The 19,596-nt window shown below is 43.7% G+C and overlaps 1 protein-coding gene across 5 annotated transcripts; it reads left to right on the top strand.

Moving 5' to 3' along the window:
- Positions 1 to 19,592, top strand: CXHXorf38 (chromosome X CXorf38 homolog). Of its 5 annotated transcripts, none has more exons than XM_072817582.1 (7): positions 1 to 296; positions 438 to 572; positions 7,093 to 7,212; positions 8,752 to 8,901; positions 9,197 to 9,376; positions 14,458 to 14,644; positions 19,574 to 19,592. In XM_072817582.1, exons 1-6 carry the CDS (start codon positions 81 to 83, stop codon positions 14,617 to 14,619), a joined length of 963 nt encoding a protein of 320 aa, XP_072673683.1. In that variant the 5' UTR covers positions 1 to 80; the 3' UTR covers positions 14,620 to 14,644; positions 19,574 to 19,592. The 5 variants fall into 5 exon arrangements, with proteins under 5 accessions (XP_072673683.1, XP_072673681.1, XP_072673685.1 ...); XM_072817580.1 differs by lacking the exon at positions 19,574 to 19,592 and adding an exon at positions 15,293 to 17,008; XM_072817579.1 differs by lacking the exon at positions 19,574 to 19,592 and having other exon boundaries at positions 2 to 296; positions 14,458 to 15,003.
- The last annotated feature ends 4 nt before the right edge of the window (positions 19,593 to 19,596 follow it).

The following is a 19,596-nucleotide window of genomic DNA, read 5'->3' on the forward strand; positions in this document are numbered from 1 at the left end:
GCGCCTGCGCAGTGCCGTCGGCCCCGCCTCTCGCCCCTCGCCCCCAGCTCTTCGCCCCTGGCGCGGGGCCCGAGGGGGACATGGTGCTGTCTGAGCTGGCCGCGCGCCTCAACTGCACCGAGTACAAGAACTGGGTGAAGGCGGGCCACTGCCTGCTGCTGCTGCGCGGCTGCCTGCAGGGCTTCGTCGCCCGCGAGGTACTCGCCTTCCATCGCGGTCTGCTCGCCGCCACCCCCAGCCTGGGCCCCCGCGCCGCCTGCCGCAGCGGCTCACGGTGTAGCCCGCGGGCCCGCCAGGTGAGCCCCTGGCTTTACTCCCAGCCCCCGTCCTGGTTCCCGAGCCCTCCCCGGGGCGGCGCTGACCGCAAAACCTCGGGCTCACTTGCCCAAGATGCCACCCCTCCCTGCCGGGCCCCTTCTCACCGCCGCCCCCTGTAGTTTCAGCCTCAGTGTCAGGTATGCGCGGAGTGGAAACGGGAGATTTTGAAACACCACACCAACAGGAATGGAGACGTCCACTGGGGGAACTGCCAGCCGCGCCGCTGGCCAGTTGATGCCTGGGAGGTGGCCAAGGTAAGCACCTGCTCCGGAGGGTGGCTGACTCACCAGGTAGCTGGTCACCTGGATCCTAGAGCCTCATAAACAGACGCAGAGATAGAGAGGAATGAGTGTTTGATCTACGATCTAGTGTCCAGGGGGTTCAGAGCTGTTGTACTGCATCCATTCTAGCTTAGCGATGTAGAAGCTTGATACTACTAACAAGGCATTTAAGTTTGCTACCCCTGCTTGGAAATATATTGGAAAGATTTCAACAAGAGACACTGACCCAAGATGTAGAGCGAGCATCATGGGCACAGGCCCAGAGGGAGAAACACGTAAGGCAAACGTTTTTGAGTGTAGGCTCCCTGAGTAGCTCATTTTGACTGTAGAGTGCCATCAGGATAGCAGAGGAAGCCAAGGGAAGTTAGAGCTAAAACAGAAAGGACTTCAAGTGCCCAGGTAAGGCATAAAACTTTGGGGAGGTCAGGTGGAGAGGGCAGCCAGATAGACTGTTAGATCTTGGCACTGTGACTTGCCTAGCTGTGACTTCCCCAATTGGGGAATTTTTTTTGTTTGTTTTTGTTTTCCAGAAGCCCAGTAGCAGGTGGGGCTGGGCAAAGTCACCTTCTAACCCAAATTAACTTTTATAGTCAGTCTACACACTAATTAGCAACAGGCACAGGCTTGGTGCCTGGAAAGCAGGGATCAGAGTCCTAGCTTAACTGCTGTTGTGTTCCCTAACCTCAAAAATGAGGAAGTTGGACTTGATCAGTGGCCACAGACTTGTGGCTATCATGGATCCGTAAACCCACCATATCTACACCTTCTTTCCCCTTTTCTTTCTTCTTTCTTTTTTTCTTTCTTTCTTCTTCTTTTTTTTTTTTTTTTTTTTTGGTTGTTGTTGCCACTATAGAATTCCCAACTTTTACTTTTACCTAGAAAAGAAAGAAACTTAAAATTCTGCCCTTTACTGTGACTATCCCTCACCTGTGTGGTCGTTGTTGCTGCTTTCATACCCTTGGAATTCTCTTGAAGCCCATGTCACCTGTTCATGCACCTTTTTGTTGCTGTCACCAAAAGACCTTCTAGTCCAACCCAAGTGTTTATTCTCCAACCACATCCTCCTTTTTACCCTCCTTTCTCTGAACTTGATTGGCCCAACTGCAGCCCTGATGACACCATCATCTGATCATGCTCAGGGGAATAATCTCACAAGGGAGCTGACTGGTTTCACTTTTAGTTCTTAATCATGAGCCCCAGTGGTCTGGCCACGTCTCTGTATAGGGCTCCTGTTCCTGGGGACAATTGTTGCTGCCTTTCCCATGCCACGCTCCCATTCCGCCACCTTTGCTCCCAGCTACTGACTTTGTGCATTTTTCCTGGAGTTGATACATGCCCATAGATACCTGCTTTATCTTTTTACCAGACCTACAAACCTACCCGCACCCCATGTGCACCATCTTTCTTCTGCTACAAAGAAGGAAGGACATTTATCTTCTTACCACCTTGGCCCTCCACTAGTATGTTGGATCATAGCCCTTCCCACCTGCCCATGGACTTTCAGGCCTCAGGGATCCACTCTCTCCCCGCCCGAGCTTATTCCCACCACCATACAGATAGCTTTAATACTGTCTTGGTTTATTTAAAAAAAAATTTTTTTTTTTTTAAATTTTTTAAAGACAAGATTATTGGGCACCTGGGTGGCTCAATGGTTGAGCATCTGCCTTTGGCTCAGGTCGTGATCCCAGGGTCCTGGGATCAAGTCCTACATGGGGCTCCTCTGGAGGGAGCCTGCTTCTCCCTCTGCCTATGTCTCTGCCTCTCTTTCTGTGTCTCTCATGAATAAATAAATAAATTTTTTAATAGATAAATAATTTTTAAAAAGACAATATTAAACATAGGGTTACTATATGACCTAGCAATTCCACTTCTAGGTTTGTATTTGATGAAGTGGAAATACACATCCACACAAGACCCTGTGCATGAGTGTTCATAGCAGCACAATTCATGACAGCCAAAAAGTGGAAACAACACAAATGTCCATCAGCCAATGAATGGATGAGCAAAATGTGCCCTGTCCATACAATGAGATGTTATTTAGCTATAAAAAGGAGTGAAGTGGGAGCACCTGGGTGGCTCAGTCGGTTGGGCATTTGACTCTTAATTCTGGCTCAGGTCATGATCTTAGGGTCGTGGAATTGAGCCCAGTATCAGGCTCCACTCTCAGTGTGGAGTCTGCTTGGGATTCTTTCTCCTCCTGCTTCTCCCCTCCTCTCTCTCTCTCTCTCTCAAATAAATAAAAATAAATCTTGAAAAAAAAAGAATGAAGTACTAATACATGCTAGGACATTGGATGAACCTTGAAAACATTATACTAAGTGAAAGATGCCAATCATATATTGTATGATTCCATTTATATGAAATGTCCAGAATGGGCAGAAACACAGACAAAAAGACGAGTGGTTGCCAAGGCCAGGGGGTAAGAGGGAGATTATAACTAACAGATGTATAGGGCTTCTTTTTAGGGTGCTGAACGTGTTCTAAAATCAACTGGTGATGGTGACACAATCCTGTGAATATACTCAAAACCACTGAAACTACATTTTTTTAAGTTGAGGTATAACTGACATATAACATTGTATCAGTTTTAGATGTATACTTTAATGGCGTGATAGGAGTAAATATTAAGAAATGATTGCAAAAAAAAAAAGAAATGATTGCCACATCAGCATACATAGTTAGAAAAAGTTTTTTTTTCTTGTGATGAGAACTTTAAAGATCTGTTTCAGCAACTTTAAAATATGCAGTATGTATTATTAACTATAGTCACCATGCTGGACATTAGATCCCCATGACTTACGTATTTTATAATTGAAAGTTGGTACCTTTTGACCCCCTTCACCTCCTCACCTCTGACAGCCTGTTCTCCATATCTACGAGCTTGGGTTTGGTTTGGTTTGGTTTTTTTAGATTCCACATAGAAGTGAGATCACACAATATTTGTCTTTCTCTGACTTACTTAGCACAATGCCCTCAAGATCCATTCATGTTGTCACAGAGAACCATACGCTTCAAAGAGTGAATTGTTTGGTATGTGGATTGTACCTCAGTAAAGCCGTTTTAAAAAATAAAACTGTAAAAAAAAATTAAAAAAATAAAAAAATAAAATAAAAAATAATAATAATAAAAATAAAATAAAAAATAAAACTGCTTAACAAAAATAAATAAATATAAATAAAAAATAAAACTGCTTAACAAAAATAAATAAATAAAAAATAAAACTGCTTGAATATATATTTGGAAAATAAAATTTAAAAAGAAAGAAAAGCTTCCCTTGAGCCATTCCCTCTAGCTCTGTCCCCATTTCTGTATCTGCCTCCCATATGCATACCCTGTGGAGCTTCTCAGGAAGGGTTTTATGCCTGCTCTCTCTTCCCCAGCTGCCCGTAACTCTTCAACCCTTTACAGTGTGGCTTCTGCCCCTGCCAGCCCCCTGCATCGGTCTTGTCGGGCACATGTGACCCTTCAGTTCTCCAGCCCCATCTCTCTTTCCTCAGGGGCATTTTGCATGACTGGCCCCTCTTCTTGAAACACTTGAGGCTTTATGTCATCATTGTCCCCCATGGGTCTCTTGTCTCCCTCGCTCCTCCTCCAAAGCCTCTTTCCGGTCCTCAGCCAGCCTTTCTCAGGCCTCTTCTGTCCCCGTCTTTTCCTCTGGCAGTACTGCCCTGGCCCATGGAGTTCACCACCAAATACTACACTCATGCTATGTATCCCTAATTCGTGCCCCCAGCCCTGCCCTCTCTTCTGAGTTCCAGGTGCCCCTATCTAGCATGCTCAACCCCTCTCCTTATTACCCCCTGGGCACTTTGGATTCTCAAGCAGGACTTGCCACCTGGACTGCCCAACCCATTGCAGTGTGGCCACGCCCCAGCAGCAGCTACCTACAACCACCCTCGCTTCATCTCTCCCACTTACTGCCCCCTTGTTTACAGCTGCAAATTACTTTTGGATTCCTTCTCTCCACCTCCTGCCTGGCCTCTGGCCTCAGCCTCTCACCCAGCCACCTCTGCTGCTCTGGTGGCATCTGGTCACCCCCTGGTTGGTTCTCCACATGGCAGGATATGTAGTCTTTGAGGGGAAATTAGATCGTTTTCTAATTTCTAACCCTTGGGAGGCTTCCTGAAGAAGTCTTTAGAAGAAACTCTAAACTCCTTTCCAGAGCCAGATCTGGCCTCTGTTTGTTTTTGGAAAACAAAACATCTACTCACTGAAGAGGCAGGAGAGGGTCATGGGAGGCAGTAACACATGTTTCCCACTGCCGTGCATTTGATGTCTAGAACACAGTGGCACTTGGCACCATTTTAAGAAACTCCTTTCAGTGGCAAGGAGGCAGCAGAGCCTCCCTTGTCATCTTCTAGTTCAGAAGAAAGGGAAATCATTACTAGACTAAAGCAAGAATGTGGAAAAGACAAACCCATATTGGTGAGAAAATGCACCTTGTAATGGAAAAGAAAAACTATGCCTGGATTTGAGGCACCTAAGACCCCTATAACTTTGGGATCATCCTCCCAAGAGGAGCTGAAGTAATTTTTCTTCCTGCAGTTTCATTGCACTAGTTTGGTTGTAATACATGAGTTAACTTCTGTGTTAACATCGCAGCATCCATGGGCGTCTGGATGGCTCAGTCGGTTGGGCCTGTAACTCTTGATTTTGGCTCAGGTCATGATCTCAGGGTCATGGGATCAAACCCCATGTTGGGCTCTGTGTTCAATGCTGAGTCTGCTTGGGATTCTCATTCACCCTCTCCCTCTGCCCCTCCCCCTGTTGGGGTGCTCTAAATAAATAAATAAAAATCTTTAAAAAACAAAAAACATCGGAGCATCCATCGTAGACTTTCAGAGGCTCAGTATGTCAGTGGCTGTTAAGACATGGAAAGAGTAAAAAAAAAAAAAAAAAGACATGGAAAGAGTAATGGTACTCACTACTTACTGTACCTTTCGATATGGGCCATTCAGTGCATGCAAAGTTCTTTTTTTTTAATGATTTTATTTATTTGAGAGAGAGCACATGCAATGGAAAAGGGCAGAGGAAGAGGGAGAAGCAGATTCCCCATGAATGGGAAGCCTGACTTGGGGCTCTATCCCAGGACCTCAGGATCATGACCTAAGCTGAAGGTGGACACCCAACTGACCGAGCCACCCAAGCACCCCTACAAAGTTCTTCTTAAGTATGTGAGGCTCCAGCAAGGATTCTACCACTGTCAGGAACGTAGCTGGGACTCTCCTTGGGGTGTGTGGGCCCTGATCACAAGCCCTTTTTGGAATCTCATCATGAGCAGCACTGTAGGAAGCACTGCATTTGCTTGCCTCCTGAGATGTGTTTCTTTTCAAGGGAACAGTTCCTTTTATTTGGAGTTCTTACTGCAAGCTGTCTTTCATATGTCATCTTTTCTAGTCACTGGTGGAGCTTCTGAGCTTGGTAAAGTTGTTGCATTCAGGTTTAAATTTGAGACTATTTCAGGAAAGAAACATTCCCAAGCCTTGTGGTGATACCATTTTGGGTGTCCATGCCTTAAAATCCTACAAAAGGCAAGCTTATGCTAGAACAAGGCCCTTCTGATGTATCGAGTATCTCAAACCCTAAGATTCCATCTGTAACTCCTAAATAGGTCATGCTTGCCTAGTACCATCAACATAATCTATGCCAACATTTATGGCCTATTGGTTTAGCGTGTGCCAGACACCATGCAAGTGGTTCACCTGCATTAACTCATTTAATTCTCACAACATCCTTCGAGGCTGATGACAACACTTATCCCCTACTTACTGATGAGAAATCTTGAGAGTAAGGGCTACACAGTTGGCAAGTGGCAGAGCTGGGATGTGAACCCAGCTGTGTCACACTGCAGTGCCCAGGCTCTTAACTTTGTGCTACCATCATACTGAACTTGCTCAAGTCATCTTTATTTTTTTTAAGATTTTATTTATTTGAGAGCAAGAGCGCGTGCACAAGCAGGGGGAGGGGCAGAGGGAGAGGGAGAAGCAGATTCCTCACTGAGCAGGGAGCCCTGTGTAGGGCCTGATCCCAGGACCCTGGTCATGACCTGAGCCAAAGGAAGACGCTTCACTAACTGAGTCACCCAGGCACCCCTTGCTTAAGTCATCTTTACAGTTCCCACTTGGGAGTAACTATTTTTAAATTTTAAAGAACCTTCTCAACAGCTCAGCCACTGAAACTTTGGTGCTTCCTACCCTTGCTGCCTGCTTATACCCCATTGGGAAAGGATGGGAAACCAGTTCTGTCGAGTGTTTAAGTATTTCTGATAGCAGAGGGACAGGCAGAGCAGCCCTTCGGTTACTGCCCTTGGCCAAGGCTTAGCTCTGACACTGGTTCCTGACTTGTGTTTTTGACTCACGAGGCTCAACCTCGAAAACTCAGTAAGAGAATTTCGGTCATCATTCAGGAAACAGGCAGATCACACCTGCCCCACTAGCTCCTGGGGTTGGAGGAGCCTCCGGTATCCACATCCGTTGTGCCTCCCCTGCTGTAGGCCTTCATGCCCCGAGGACTGACGGACAAAACAGGCCCTGAGGAATGTGATGCCGTTGCTCTTTTAAGTCTCATCAACTCCTGCGATCACTTCACAGTTGATCGAAAGAAAGTCACAGAGGTAAGAGCCGTTGGATTTAAAACCATACAGTGAGAGTTAGGCAGGTCAGGGGGACTGTGAAGATGAGACCAGCAGCGGGAGGCCTAGTGGGGATCACGGCGCGTGCCCCTTCTGTACGTCGGAGAAGCTGTGTGTGAATATAGGACCCCTTAATTCTCCCTCACTGAAGTTTCCCAACACCTTGATTTTATACTGTTCGCTGCCAAAATAGATAAACCACAAATTTCTCTTTTCTGGTTTGCCATAAACATAATGTAATCTTCCCCATTAAAAAAAATAGGAAAGCAGTGTGTCACTCTGTCGTATGCCAGCATTTGAATCCTGTCCTTCTGAATGTCTTCAGCTAGACAGTTGCAAGAGCAAGGTCCACGGAGCTGAAGGAAATAAAAACACTAATGGACCGACAGTGTCAGAATAGATCATGATGCTTGTCATATTTTCTCTGTGGGCTTTAGACTTTATTTCACCAGAGAGCAACTCTTGCACATTTATTACTCTGAGGTTCTTCAAAAAGAGTATGTAGCATACCTGGATGATATATAATATGCAGAGAAACACATGTATATTTCACTGGCATGCCAGCAGCTGAAAGGACTGAGAATCTTGAGTGATATCAGCAGAGGCAAAAACTGTCCCAGTATAGACCTGACCCCTTTGTGTCTCTTAACTAAAAATGTAGAAGACTTTATGTGAATTACATATTAATATATGATGAGACATGGGACACCTGGGTAGCTCAGTCAGTTAAGCATCTGACTCTTGATCTCAGCTCAGGTCTTGACCTTGGAGTCGTGAGTTCAAGCTGTGTGATGGGCTCCACACTAGGTGTGGAGCCTACTTAAAAATGTGTGTGTGTGTGTATGTGTGTGTGTGTGAGATAAGACAGAATTGTTTGCCAAAATATAGGCAGAAGTTTATTTTCTTTTTTTTTTTTTAAGATTTTATTTATTTATTCATGAGAGACAGAGAGAGAGAGAGAGAGGCAGAGACATAGGCAGAGGGAGAAGCAGGCTCCATGCAGGGAGCCCAATGTGGGACTCGATCCCAGGACTCTGGGATTGTGCCCTGAGCCAAAGGCAGATGCTCAACTGCTGAGCCACCCACGCGTCCCTGATTTTCTTTTCATCAGAGTTTCCACATCAAAATACTCCCTTGGCCCAGCTTCCTGGAGCTCCAACAATATTCAAAAGATTTTCACATTGTCTGCTTCAGCCTTTGGGTGTACCCAGAGCCAGAAAACTTGCTCTTGCTCTTTGGCCGGTAGTTTTAAGTTAAGAGATTTGGGGACTTGTGTAAGAGAGAACCAGCCAGTAACAAGATTTCAAGAGTTAGCAAGAGTTGTAGGCTTGTTTGTGTTTCTCACTCCAATGACTGCCAAGTAGCAGGTGGTCAAACATCCCCTCAAACCCTGATAGCAACTACAGGCCACACTTGTGGGTTTTGTAGTTAACAAAGCCTTTCTGGAATTTTCCATTGGAACTACAAAATCTCCATTTACCCCATTGTTTGACTTTGAAACCTTTTTTTGCCTTTCTGTAGGTGATTAAGTGTCGTAACGAGATCATGCATTCTTCAGAGATGAAAGTGTCTTCTCTGTGGCTTCGAGATTTTCAGATGAAGATCCAAAATTTCCTGAATGAATTCAAGAATATCCCAGAGATTGTGGCAGCATACACTAGAATAGAACAGGTAAAAATCAGGTTTAACGGTTCTGGTATAAAGAACAAAAGTGGGAAAGGCAACTGCATTCACTCATTTAGAATTTGAAGTTTGTTAGATTTAAATGAAATTTTAGAATGTAAGCAGGGGAAAGAAATGTTGATATGAAATCCAGAATTGTTCCAATGCTGAGAAGCTTTTCTCTGGTCACAGGATATTGCTAAAGTGGATCCAGTCAAAGATGTTTAGTTTTAAGTTCTTTGAGCAATCCAGTGAAACATCTTTCCCATTCCATCATTCATATATTTGTTCGGTAATCCAACAGCTGTTGACATCTGACTGGGCTGTTCACATCCCTGCAGAAGATCAGCGAGATGGCTGTGAATATGAAACAGGAGTTTACCTGAGTGAGAGCCAAGTCAATGAAATAGAAATGGAATTACTAAAGGAAAAACTTCAAGAGATCTATCTTCAAGCACAAGAACAAGATGTGTTGCCTGAAGAGGTAAAAAAAAAAAAAAAAAAGCATCCTATACTCTGTGTGAGTAAACAAATCAAAGAAAGGCGCCAGGGAGGAAGAGTCGCTCATTTTAACATACTGCCAGCTATGTTTCTGATTTAGAAATCAACCCATTGCCAGAAAGTTTTCTTTTGACACAGACTAGTATTACCTTTACACAAATATTTTCCCTCAGTCAGCGAACATTTGAGTTCCCAAAGTATGCACAGAATGGGACAACATGGTGAGGGCTACAACAAGATTCTGAACAAAAGGCTCTGGGGCTTCTCTGCAGGTCAGGGGGGATTACAAAAAAAAAAAAACTTTGCTGAGAAGGTGCCATTGAACCAGGACTAGCGGAATCACACAAGAGTTTGGCAAACTAGCAAGAGCAGAGGGCATCCTGGGCCGAAGGAGCAGCAGTTGCAGACGTATAAAAGAATAGCTTGGACCTGAGCAATGAGAAGGCAAGTGTAGGAGTGATGGTCAGATGGGAAGGCAGGTTAGCTTGAAGCCATATTTTAGAAGGTTTGCTGTGCTGTTGCAAGGGACTTGGGCCTTGTTCCTAAAAAGCAGTGGGGAGCAAACAGATGCTTTCTTTGTTTGTTGGTTGGTTGTTTTCTTTAAAGATTTTATTTATTTGAGAGAGAAAGAGAGCAAGCATGAGTAGGGGGGCAAAGGCAGAGGGAGAGGGAGAAGCAGAACCCCCGCTGAGCAGGGAGTCCAATGTGGGGCTCGATCCCAGGACCCTGTGATCATGACCTGAGCTGAAAGCAGATGCTTAGCTGACTGAGCCACCCAGGCACCCCCCACCCCCACAAGTATTTTTAAGCAAGAAAGAGTAAACTGAATAGATCTAATGTGGCTTTTAGAAAGCTAACTCATGGTCATTGGGGGTTGGAGACAAGCGGGAGGTTGTCACAGCCATGTGAGAGTGGAAAAAAGATAGAAACTGGAGGTGCAGGGGAGGAGCTGGAATCTGGAGGCATTGCTGGGGCAGAGCTGATGGCTCTTAGTGGCTGCTTAGAGTATTTGGAGTGTGACATGGGACTGGAAGAAAGTGGAAAGGGAGGGTTTAAAGGTTTCCAGCTTAGGACAGTGCCGACTGATGATGGTCTTAAGTCCTGCTAGGGAATACAGGACAAATGAATCCTCTTTGTTAGATGCAAGGTATAAAAAAAGTGGGGGGGGGGAGGAACAGTAGTAGAATTATATTCTAGTAAACTTCAGACAGATTCCAGTACTTACTGGATTAGAGTTCTAGATCACCAGGAGATCTTGGACAAATCATTTTACCTCTCCATTCTACCTTGTCCAAGGAAATTAGTTTGCTGGTAACCTCTTTAAACACAGGCGAAGTGTTTCTTTAATACAAAGTGTGTGTTTCATTCATTAAGCCCTGCTCCTCACTGCTCCATAGGCCTCTGTTAATCATTCTGACCTTGACCTAGATGCTTCATTCAACTTAGTGAGCTCTTTTAGCAGAGGGACTGAGAACCCCTGGTTTTTGGATGCTCCCACCCCAAGCACACCATAGGCATTGACAGCGATGAAGAAGATGGTTAAATCTTCTATTTTCTAAATCTGTGTGTTTTGTCATACTTTATTTCAAAATATCATTAGAACCAGTCTGGGTTTTGTTTCTGCTGCTTTTGTCAGAAACAGCCTAGAACAGGAGAAGACAACCAGGGATGGGGTGGGGGTGGGGTCAGACTTAAGGCCCCAGAGGCATCAGTAGCTCTGTCTTCTCTCCTCAGGGAGCTGTAGTTATTTTTTCCTGTTAGTGTAAGAAACAGCAAAATATATCAGTAGCAGTGCACTCAAGCCAGGAGTCTATGTAAGTTAGGAGCTGGCAGGGAACCTGGCAGGGACCAGGTCCCCTGCTTTGCATGCGAGGCAGCAACCACCAGGAGCGTGCACTGACAGACACCAGGCCATGCAGCTGGGGAGTGAGGGCTGGCCCCGGGGGTCTCAAGGCTCTGTTTCTAGGCCTTTCCACATGTGGCCCTGCAGATCATATATCACCGAGGAGCTAGCAGCTATAAATTTTGAGCCCTCATTATCTCTGTTTTATAGACAGGAAATTAGGGTTAGTTGGCTTGTCCTCTGGGTCCCCAAAATCTCTAGGTAGACTTGATAAATTCTCATTCTTCATGCTTTCTGTTCAGTAGAGCATGACATGTCTCTTGATATTTTGATTGATCAAAATGGAAGTTAGGATAGATTGTGATGTTATCTCAAAGAAGTTGAAGGTTGGCTTTCCACAATATGTGAACTTACTGTCTTTTGAAGGTTCTGTACCATATATGGTCATCCGTGTTCTTTAGGGTTAGTTTCCACAAAGTCAGAGGATTTGACAAACCAGATTTCAGTGAATCTAGAATGCCATCGACTGTGAGACGCCATTAATCCAGTCACTTCTAAGAAAGAAACAAACAAAAAAAAACCACTGCCAATCTATTGTAAGACACTATCAACAGTAAGGTACCTTCTCATTTGAGATACTAAGATATGAAAAACCAGGCATCTAGGAATTTAGAAATACTGTGCTTGTATTAGGACCACAGGCTTTTCCAGTGACTGTTTCACAAGACCTGTTTCTGCTGTTCATTAAAACAGTATGGCTACTGTTGGAAAGCCAGGCTGAGAAAAAAATGGTTAATGGTGGTAATTTAGTGTGACAGTTTGCACCAACATATCATGGAGCATGGGATGGCCAGGGACCGTACAGCAGAGAGAGCTCATCATCTCCATTCTGTTCTGTTCAGTTGACAAGCCTCAGTGATATACAGCATTATAAAAAGGAGTTCCCATTAAAATACACTCTGCTTGTATAATTGTGATTGTAAAATGCATTCCGCTTCAGAGCCAAATGGGAGCAGCAGCTGCTCAGGCCCCTTGGGACATGTATGGAGTATGTCCACCATGAGCCCATCTGCAGCAGCAGCCAGTCACCACCCAAGACCTCTTCATGTGGACCTGCCAACCCATAGTGCTCTGTTTGTCTCCAGCAGGTTTAACAATTCAGCTAAAACATGTCAAGTGTAGTAAGTGGCTGAAAACATGTAAGGAATTTCCACATTCTTTAAAATCATTACTGATTTTTTTTAAAGATTTTATTTATTTGAGAGAGAGCTAGAGAAAGAGCACAAGTAAGAGATCATGACATGAACTGGGACGCCTGGGTGGCTCAGGGCTCAGCATTTGAGCGTCTGCCTTCGGCTCAGGGCATGATCCCGGAGTTCCAGGATCGAGTCCCACATCAGGCTCCCTGCGGGGAGCCTGCTTCTCCCTCTGCCTATGTCTCTGCCTCTCTCTCTGTGTCTCTCATGAATAAGTAAATAAAACCTTTAAATTAAAAAAAAAAAAGATCATGATGTGAACCAAAATCAAGAGTCAGCTACCCAGCTGAATGAGCTACCCGGTGCCTCTTATTTTTATATATGTATACAAACGTGCACATATATGTATGTGTATGTGTGTGTACATACACATATAGAGATAGATATATGGCTATTTCCTACATATATGAGAGGTTTTTTTGTTTGTTTTAAGATTTTTATTTATTTACTCATGAGAGACAGAGAGAGGGAGGCAGAGACATAGGCAGAGGGAGAAGCAGGCCCCCCAGGGAACCTGATGTGGGACTCAATCCTGGGACTCCGGGATCATGCCCTGAGCCAAAGGTAGGCACTCAACCACTGAGCCACCCAGGCATCCCCAAATGTAGGAGATTTTATTTTATTATTATTTTTTTTTCAATGTAGGAGATTTTAAAGCAAAAAAGAACTTTTAAAGTTTTCCCCATTTTTATTGAGATATAATTGACATGCAGTATTATATAAATTTATGGTGACATGTAGCATGATGATTTGACTTGTATATTATATTATGAAATGACCACCATGGTAAGTTTAGTGAACATCCATCAGCTCATCTAGATACCAAACGAAATAAACTTTTCCTGGTGAGGTGAATATTAGGATTTACTCTCTTAACTGTCCTATGTATCACACAGCAGTGCGAGCTGTAGTCACCGTGTTGTACATTCCATCCCTAGTACTTACCTATCTTATAACTAAACTTTGTACCTTTTGATCACCTTCTTCCTATTCCCTCTCCTCCCACCCTCTGCCTCTTGGAGCCACACATCTGATCTCTTTTTCTATGAGTCTGTTTGGGGGGCTTTTTTTTTTAAGATTCCACATATAAATGAGATCATATAGCATTTGTCTTTCCCTGACTTCTTTCACTTAGCATAATGTCCTCTAAGTCCGTACATGTTATCACAAATGGTGGGATTTCTTTCTTTTTGATGTCTGAGTAATATCTCTCTTTGTATACATGTACCACATCATCTTCTTTTTTTTTTTTTTTTATACCACATCTTCTTTACCCATTCTTCTATCGATGAACACTTAGGTTGTTTCCATGTCTTAACTATTGTAAATAATGCTTCTTATGAACATAGGAGAGCAAATAATCTCTTCGATGTGGTGTTTTCATTTCCTTCAGATGTGTTCCCAAAAGTAGAGCTGCTGGATCATAGGGTAATTCTATTTTTCATTTTTTGAGGAACCTCCATACTGTTCTCCATACTGGCTACACTAATTTATGTTCCCACCAACAGTTCACAAGGGCTCCCTCTCCTCCATATCCTCTCCAACATTCGTTATCTCTTGTCTTTTTGATGATAGTCATTCTAGCAGGCATGTAGTGAGATCTCATTGTGGTTTTCATTTGCATTACCCTAATGACAAGTGATGTCAGGTACCTTTTCATGTACTTGTTGGCCAATCATACATCTTCTTTGGAAAAATGTTTATTCAGGTCCTTTGTCCATCTTTGTTCCTATTCAGGAAGTTTTTGGCTATTCAGTTGTACGGGTTCTTTATATATTTTGGATATTAGCCCTTAAAAGCAAAAAAATTTGAGGAGACAAACAAACCCCCCATTGTGTGGCCCAGAGCCAGCTATTGGAAGACACAGGAGCAGAAGCCAGTCTTGGACCTAGTAAGTTTTTCCTCTGAATTATGAGCCTGCTATAAAGTGATCTAAGCCATGCACTGTATGGTTTCCTCTTGCAGATCTTAAATCAACTGGAAGTGGTGAAAGAATTTCTGAGAAACAATGAGGATCTTCGAAATGGTCTTATAGAAGATATTCAGAAACTAGACAGCCTCCATCTCCAGCATCAAAAACCAGATTCAGAGGAACCTGGGGCCCAGGCACCCAAAGAGAAGTCCTGAAGGGAGTTTCCACATATGATGTTAAGTAAGGACAGAATAACCTCAGCACTTTGATGCCTATTCTCTTACACAAGGCCATGATGAACACACAGTTTAGTCTAACCTGAAGTTTCCCTGTGTCCTTACTATTTGAAAGAAAGGGCACTGGACGCCTGGGTGGCTCAGTGGTTGAGCATCTGCCTTTGGCTCAGGGCGTGATCCCGGAGTCCTGGGATCAAGTCCTGCATTGGGCTCCCCACAGGGAGCCTGCTTCTTCCTTTGCCTATGTCTCTGCTTCTCTCTCTCTCTCTCTCTCTCTCTCTCTGTGTGTCTCTCATGAACAAATAAATAAAATCTTAAAAAAATAAAAATAAATGTTTAAAAAAAGAAAGAAAAGAAAAGAAAGGGCACTGAGCTTTGTGTGCTAATTGATGGTTCTCACATCTCTGAAGTGATTCAACATAATCTCCCTGTCAGCTTTGTTTATTAGGCCAATATACCTGAAGCCACTGGTCTAGTCTTAAGTAAATCAACTAACACAATCAAAAAGCATGTGAGCCCTCAAACGATGCCAGTAATGCCTAGTTCTTAGCAACTTGGTCGTTTCCATAAGAAAAGTTTGTTAAAATAACTGTCTGATGTTCCACGGTTTTCCCTTCAAAGAAAGAAAATTAAATATTTTCTCTGGTTTCAGGTTGCCCTTTGACAGAAATCAGGTGTCTTATGTGAAGGTCAGCACAGTTTCGATCTCACCTGTTCTTTTCTGTGCAACAGGAAAAACTTACCAGAGTACCCCGCCCAAACAGAAAGGAACTTTTGTTGTCTTTTCCTGGACTTTCTTTGACTCTTTGGGAACATTTTTTTTTTTAATATTCATATGGTTGGAAAAAATATCCATAAGGTTGGTGTTGTGTTATCTGTAACCGCCCCCCCAAAAATGTTAGATACTGCTGTGCCAACACATGCTGTCATCCAAGGGTTTTTTTACTTCGTTTGTTTGTTTTGATTTTTGGTTTGGGGGTTTATTTTACTATTCAGAAGGTGAGATTCTTTTCCGGTCCTGAACTTAAAGCTGCTTTACACAGTAAAGTCCATGTTTGGCCAGGCCTGCATGAAGGGTCACATCGAGTTCTCTGCTCACTGGCACGCAAGCCCTTTCCCCACACCCCTTCCTGAGAGTCACGTTTCTGAGGATGCCCAAGGAGTGGGCTGTGATATAAATGTTGTGATATAAACCCTTCCTTTTTGGAAGAAGGCAAGAAAACAAATCACCTAAAAGGCCATTTCCCAGCCATTTCTAATTAGTATAGAACTACTGCTCCCCATTTCTGGTAGCCCCAGGGCAGTAGGGCAAGGAGGTGGGCCCAAGGCTGGTCAGGGGGTAGTGGAGAACACAGGGACTTGACTGACCAAAGCAGGCAGAGGGCCTGAGCCAGCATCACAGATGGGGACACCAGGGACAGCTGTGTGGTTGCTGGCTTGTTCCTGGTACTCCTGGGAAAAGTTAGCTCCTGTGGCAATCACAGCTCTTTCTGTTCCATTATATCTGGAACACCGAGCACAGGGCCTAGCCCTCATGTGCTCCATGATTATCTGTTGACTGAAGGATCCACCAACAATTTATCCTTACATGTGAGTGTTTGTTATACTGTTAACTAAGCCTGGTCCTTTGTTATGAGATTTAAGGATGAAATATCACCACTCTTAGGGAATTTCAAAGTTATCATTTTCTTTCCACAAAGTGACAAACTCATTTGTAACTTCTGTTGCTCTATTGTATCCACTTCTTTGTCGGTTTCCTAAACTGCAAAACCACCACCCAGTCGTATGCAGTGGTCCATGGGATCAGCCTCCCTATCCCCTATATCTGCTCCTTTTCAAAGCCAGTGCTACTTAGCTGGGCCATGTCACCTCTGGACCTTGGGGGAAGAATTGTCCCCTGCCCCGCTGCCTGGAGGAAGTGCTTCCACTCCAGGCCCAAAGGAAGCCATCCTTCTTTGCTTGCTCAGCTGCCCATCAAGGATGTAATCTATAGACAATGGGCAGAGGGTACGATATATTTGGTATATTTTTACATTACAATGCATATATATAATGCTGTAAACTCTGGATGAATGCAAATATGCCTATAACTGTTTGGTCTTGAATCATACATTTTCTTTGTCCCTTCATTTCATACAGTTCCTTTAGAAGACGTCAGTAGTGGGGATCCCTGGGTGGCTTAGGGGATCCCTGGGTGGCTTAGCAGTTGAGCACCTGCCTTCAGCCCAGGGCATGATCCTGGAGTCCTGGGATTGAGTCCCACGTCAGGCTCCCTGCATGGAGCCTGCTTCTCTCTCTCTCTCTCTCTCTCTCTCTCTCTCTCTCTGTCTCTCATGAATAAATAAATAAAATCTAAAAAAAAATGTCAGTAGTGAAGTAAGAATCTTCATCTCACAACTCTGCCCAAACTAAGAAATTTGCTAAAACTTTTCCTAGATGGACCTTACATCTAGAAGTTGGGATCAAATTAAATCCTGATTCACTAACCAAGTTAAGACCTGATTTCTAACTTGAGGGACTTGGGGTTATGAATACTTTCATTTCATACTCCTTGTATCCAGTTAGCTCTTACCTCTCTCTCCAACATCTATCAATTACCGGTCATGGCCAGGCACTGAAATGGATGCAGATGTGAGGGTTTATAAGGTGTGGGTGATGGTATACATGCCATCTCTGGATTTACTGTCTGTTCTGATAAAGATACTGCTCAGAAAACATCAGAGTGGCAACATTTAATTCCATTGAAATGGAAGAAAGGGAAGACGTGCCCAGTGTGTACAGGAACATCAGCCTGTGGGCCTCTCCTCTCCAGACCTGGGCACGCAGCACAGGATGTGCACAAAAGGGTGCTCGCAGCAGCATTGGCAGCCCGCCATCAAGAGATGACTAGTTAGGGTTGCCTGGGTGGCTCAGTGGTTTAGCGTCTGCCTTTGGCTCAGGGTGTGATCTGGGGTCCGGGGATCGAGTCCCGCATCAGGCTCCCTGCATGGACCCTGCTTCTCCCTCTGCCTATGTCTCTGCCTCTCTCTGTGTTTCTCATGAAGAAATAAATAAAATCTTTAAAAATAAATAAATAAAATGAAATGTTAAAAAAAAAAGAGAGATGATTGGGTAAATCCCAGCACATTCATGCTACAGAGCATTATGCTGTTGTTAGAATAATATAGTAATGCCACAATGCAGTAGTATAGAATGATCTCTAAAACACGCTTAACAGAAGAGCAGAACGTTTAACAATGCCTAGCATGCTGTAAAACTATTTGTATTTTTCAATAAAAGGTCTGGAAAGCTGTGTGCCTTTCTCAAGCTTCTTTGCTGTGTACCACTGTGAAAGGAATTGGGATTGAGGGGGTTGGTTAGAAGAAATCTGGCTTTTCTGTTTTTGGCTTAGTCCCATATGAAATCTGTTCAACAAACATTGCGCCACTGGTGTTTTGAAAGTTTTTAATTACAGCTTTCTCATTTCAAGATAATTAAGAGATGTGAACAGTATAAAATCAAACTGCAAGGCTCATGTGTCACATTTCCTGGAATATGTCATAGCTTCCATTTTCGTGGGGGTCAGCTCCACTTCTGGGGGCACTTTTGAGGTGGCAGGGTCTGGAGAGGCCCAGGAAGATGGTCTCCTTTCCACACAGGGCCGTTTTGTCTCTGAGTGCCTGCTTTTCATCCAGTAATATGATTTATTCTCTCCGCCTCTCCCCACCACACAATTTTTTTCTTTAACAGAGGAATTAGAGGAGAGAAATCGTTTCAGCATTATGGTTGCAAAAGTAAGGCAGTTCTTTGGATTTTAGCCTGTGCTTTGCCAGGGAACTCAGAGGGCCCAAGGAGAAGGACACTACTTACTAAACTCAATATAAAACAAATTCTGGGTAGTAACAAAAGTGTGTTAGTAACAAAAACTTTGGGAAAAATGCCAATTCAGAAAATATTATTGGCTTCATAAAGTAGAGGAAGAGATCTGTAGACAGGTTAAATTGTGAAGGCCAGAAAGGATTGTGTTTGAGAGTTTTGGGAGATTATGAAGTGATTATTACCCTAATGATTTGAAAGGCTCATTTTAAAGTATTAATCACTTATATGGCTTTAAACATGAATATCCTAGGCAACAAAGGTTAGACCTCTTGGGTGGGCATACTACAAATTAGATCCTGTAACTGAAACATTGCCTTAGAGTTGGAGGCATTGGAATCTTTTGGATTTTTTTTCTCTCATCATTTTGCCCTCTAAATTATAAATGTAGAATGATATGAAATTATCAGCAGGGATTATTACCTACCTTTCCTTTACCAGGTTAATTAGAAATCTACCTGCCTTTGATTGAAATATACTCCAATTACAAAATACATGTTGTAAGACAGATCTAAAAATATATTAATTTCTACTCACATTGTAGTGAAGGGAAATATTCCTTTCAAGTTTTATTTATTTTTTTAATTTTATTTATTTATTCATGAGAGGCGCAGAGAGAGACAGAGACACAGGCAGAGGGAGAAGCAGGCTCCATGCAAGGAGCCCGACGTGGGACTCGATCCAGGATCACGCCCTGGGCTGAAGGCAGCACTAAACCGCTGAGCCACCGGGGCTGCCCCCTTTCAAGTTTTAATAAAAATCTTGATAAAAGGTTATGATTCATCTCAAAACTTTAAGAACTGCCCACAAAACTGTAAACTGAACATTTTGTGACATCTTTTGGGGAAGGTGGGCAATGACCTGACATGCATTATTACTTTCTACTGAGTTTTCAGAAAGGCATGAGAATTTTTATTTCAGAACCATATGTGATAGCCAGCCTCCAAGATGACCCCCCAAAGATCCCTGCCCGCCCCCCCCCCGTATTCCCACCCTTGTATTTTCCTCCCACAACGTACTGGGGTTGGTTCATGTGGCCAATAGGACACAGCTGAACTGATGGTATGTCACTTCCCAGATGATGCTATAGAAGACTGTGGC

Source organism: Canis lupus, chromosome X (assembly GCF_048164855.1).
Source record: "Canis lupus baileyi chromosome X, mCanLup2.hap1, whole genome shotgun sequence".
NCBI classification, from domain to species: domain Eukaryota; kingdom Metazoa; phylum Chordata; class Mammalia; order Carnivora; family Canidae; genus Canis; species Canis lupus.

What these genes read in the sequence shown, in the direction of transcription:
- CXHXorf38 (XM_072817582.1), top strand. Translation starts at nt 81, where the DNA reads ATGGTGCTGTCTGAGCTGGCCGCGCGCCTCAACTGCACCGAGTACAAG. An exon ending in CATACACTAGAATAGAACAG is followed by an intron (nt 8,902 to 9,196) that starts GTAAAAATCAGG and finishes GTAATCCAACAG; the next exon opens with CTGTTGACATCTGACTGGGC. An exon ending in AAGATGTGTTGCCTGAAGAG is followed by an intron (nt 9,377 to 14,457) that starts GTAAAAAAAAAA and finishes TTCCTCTTGCAG; the next exon opens with ATCTTAAATCAACTGGAAGT.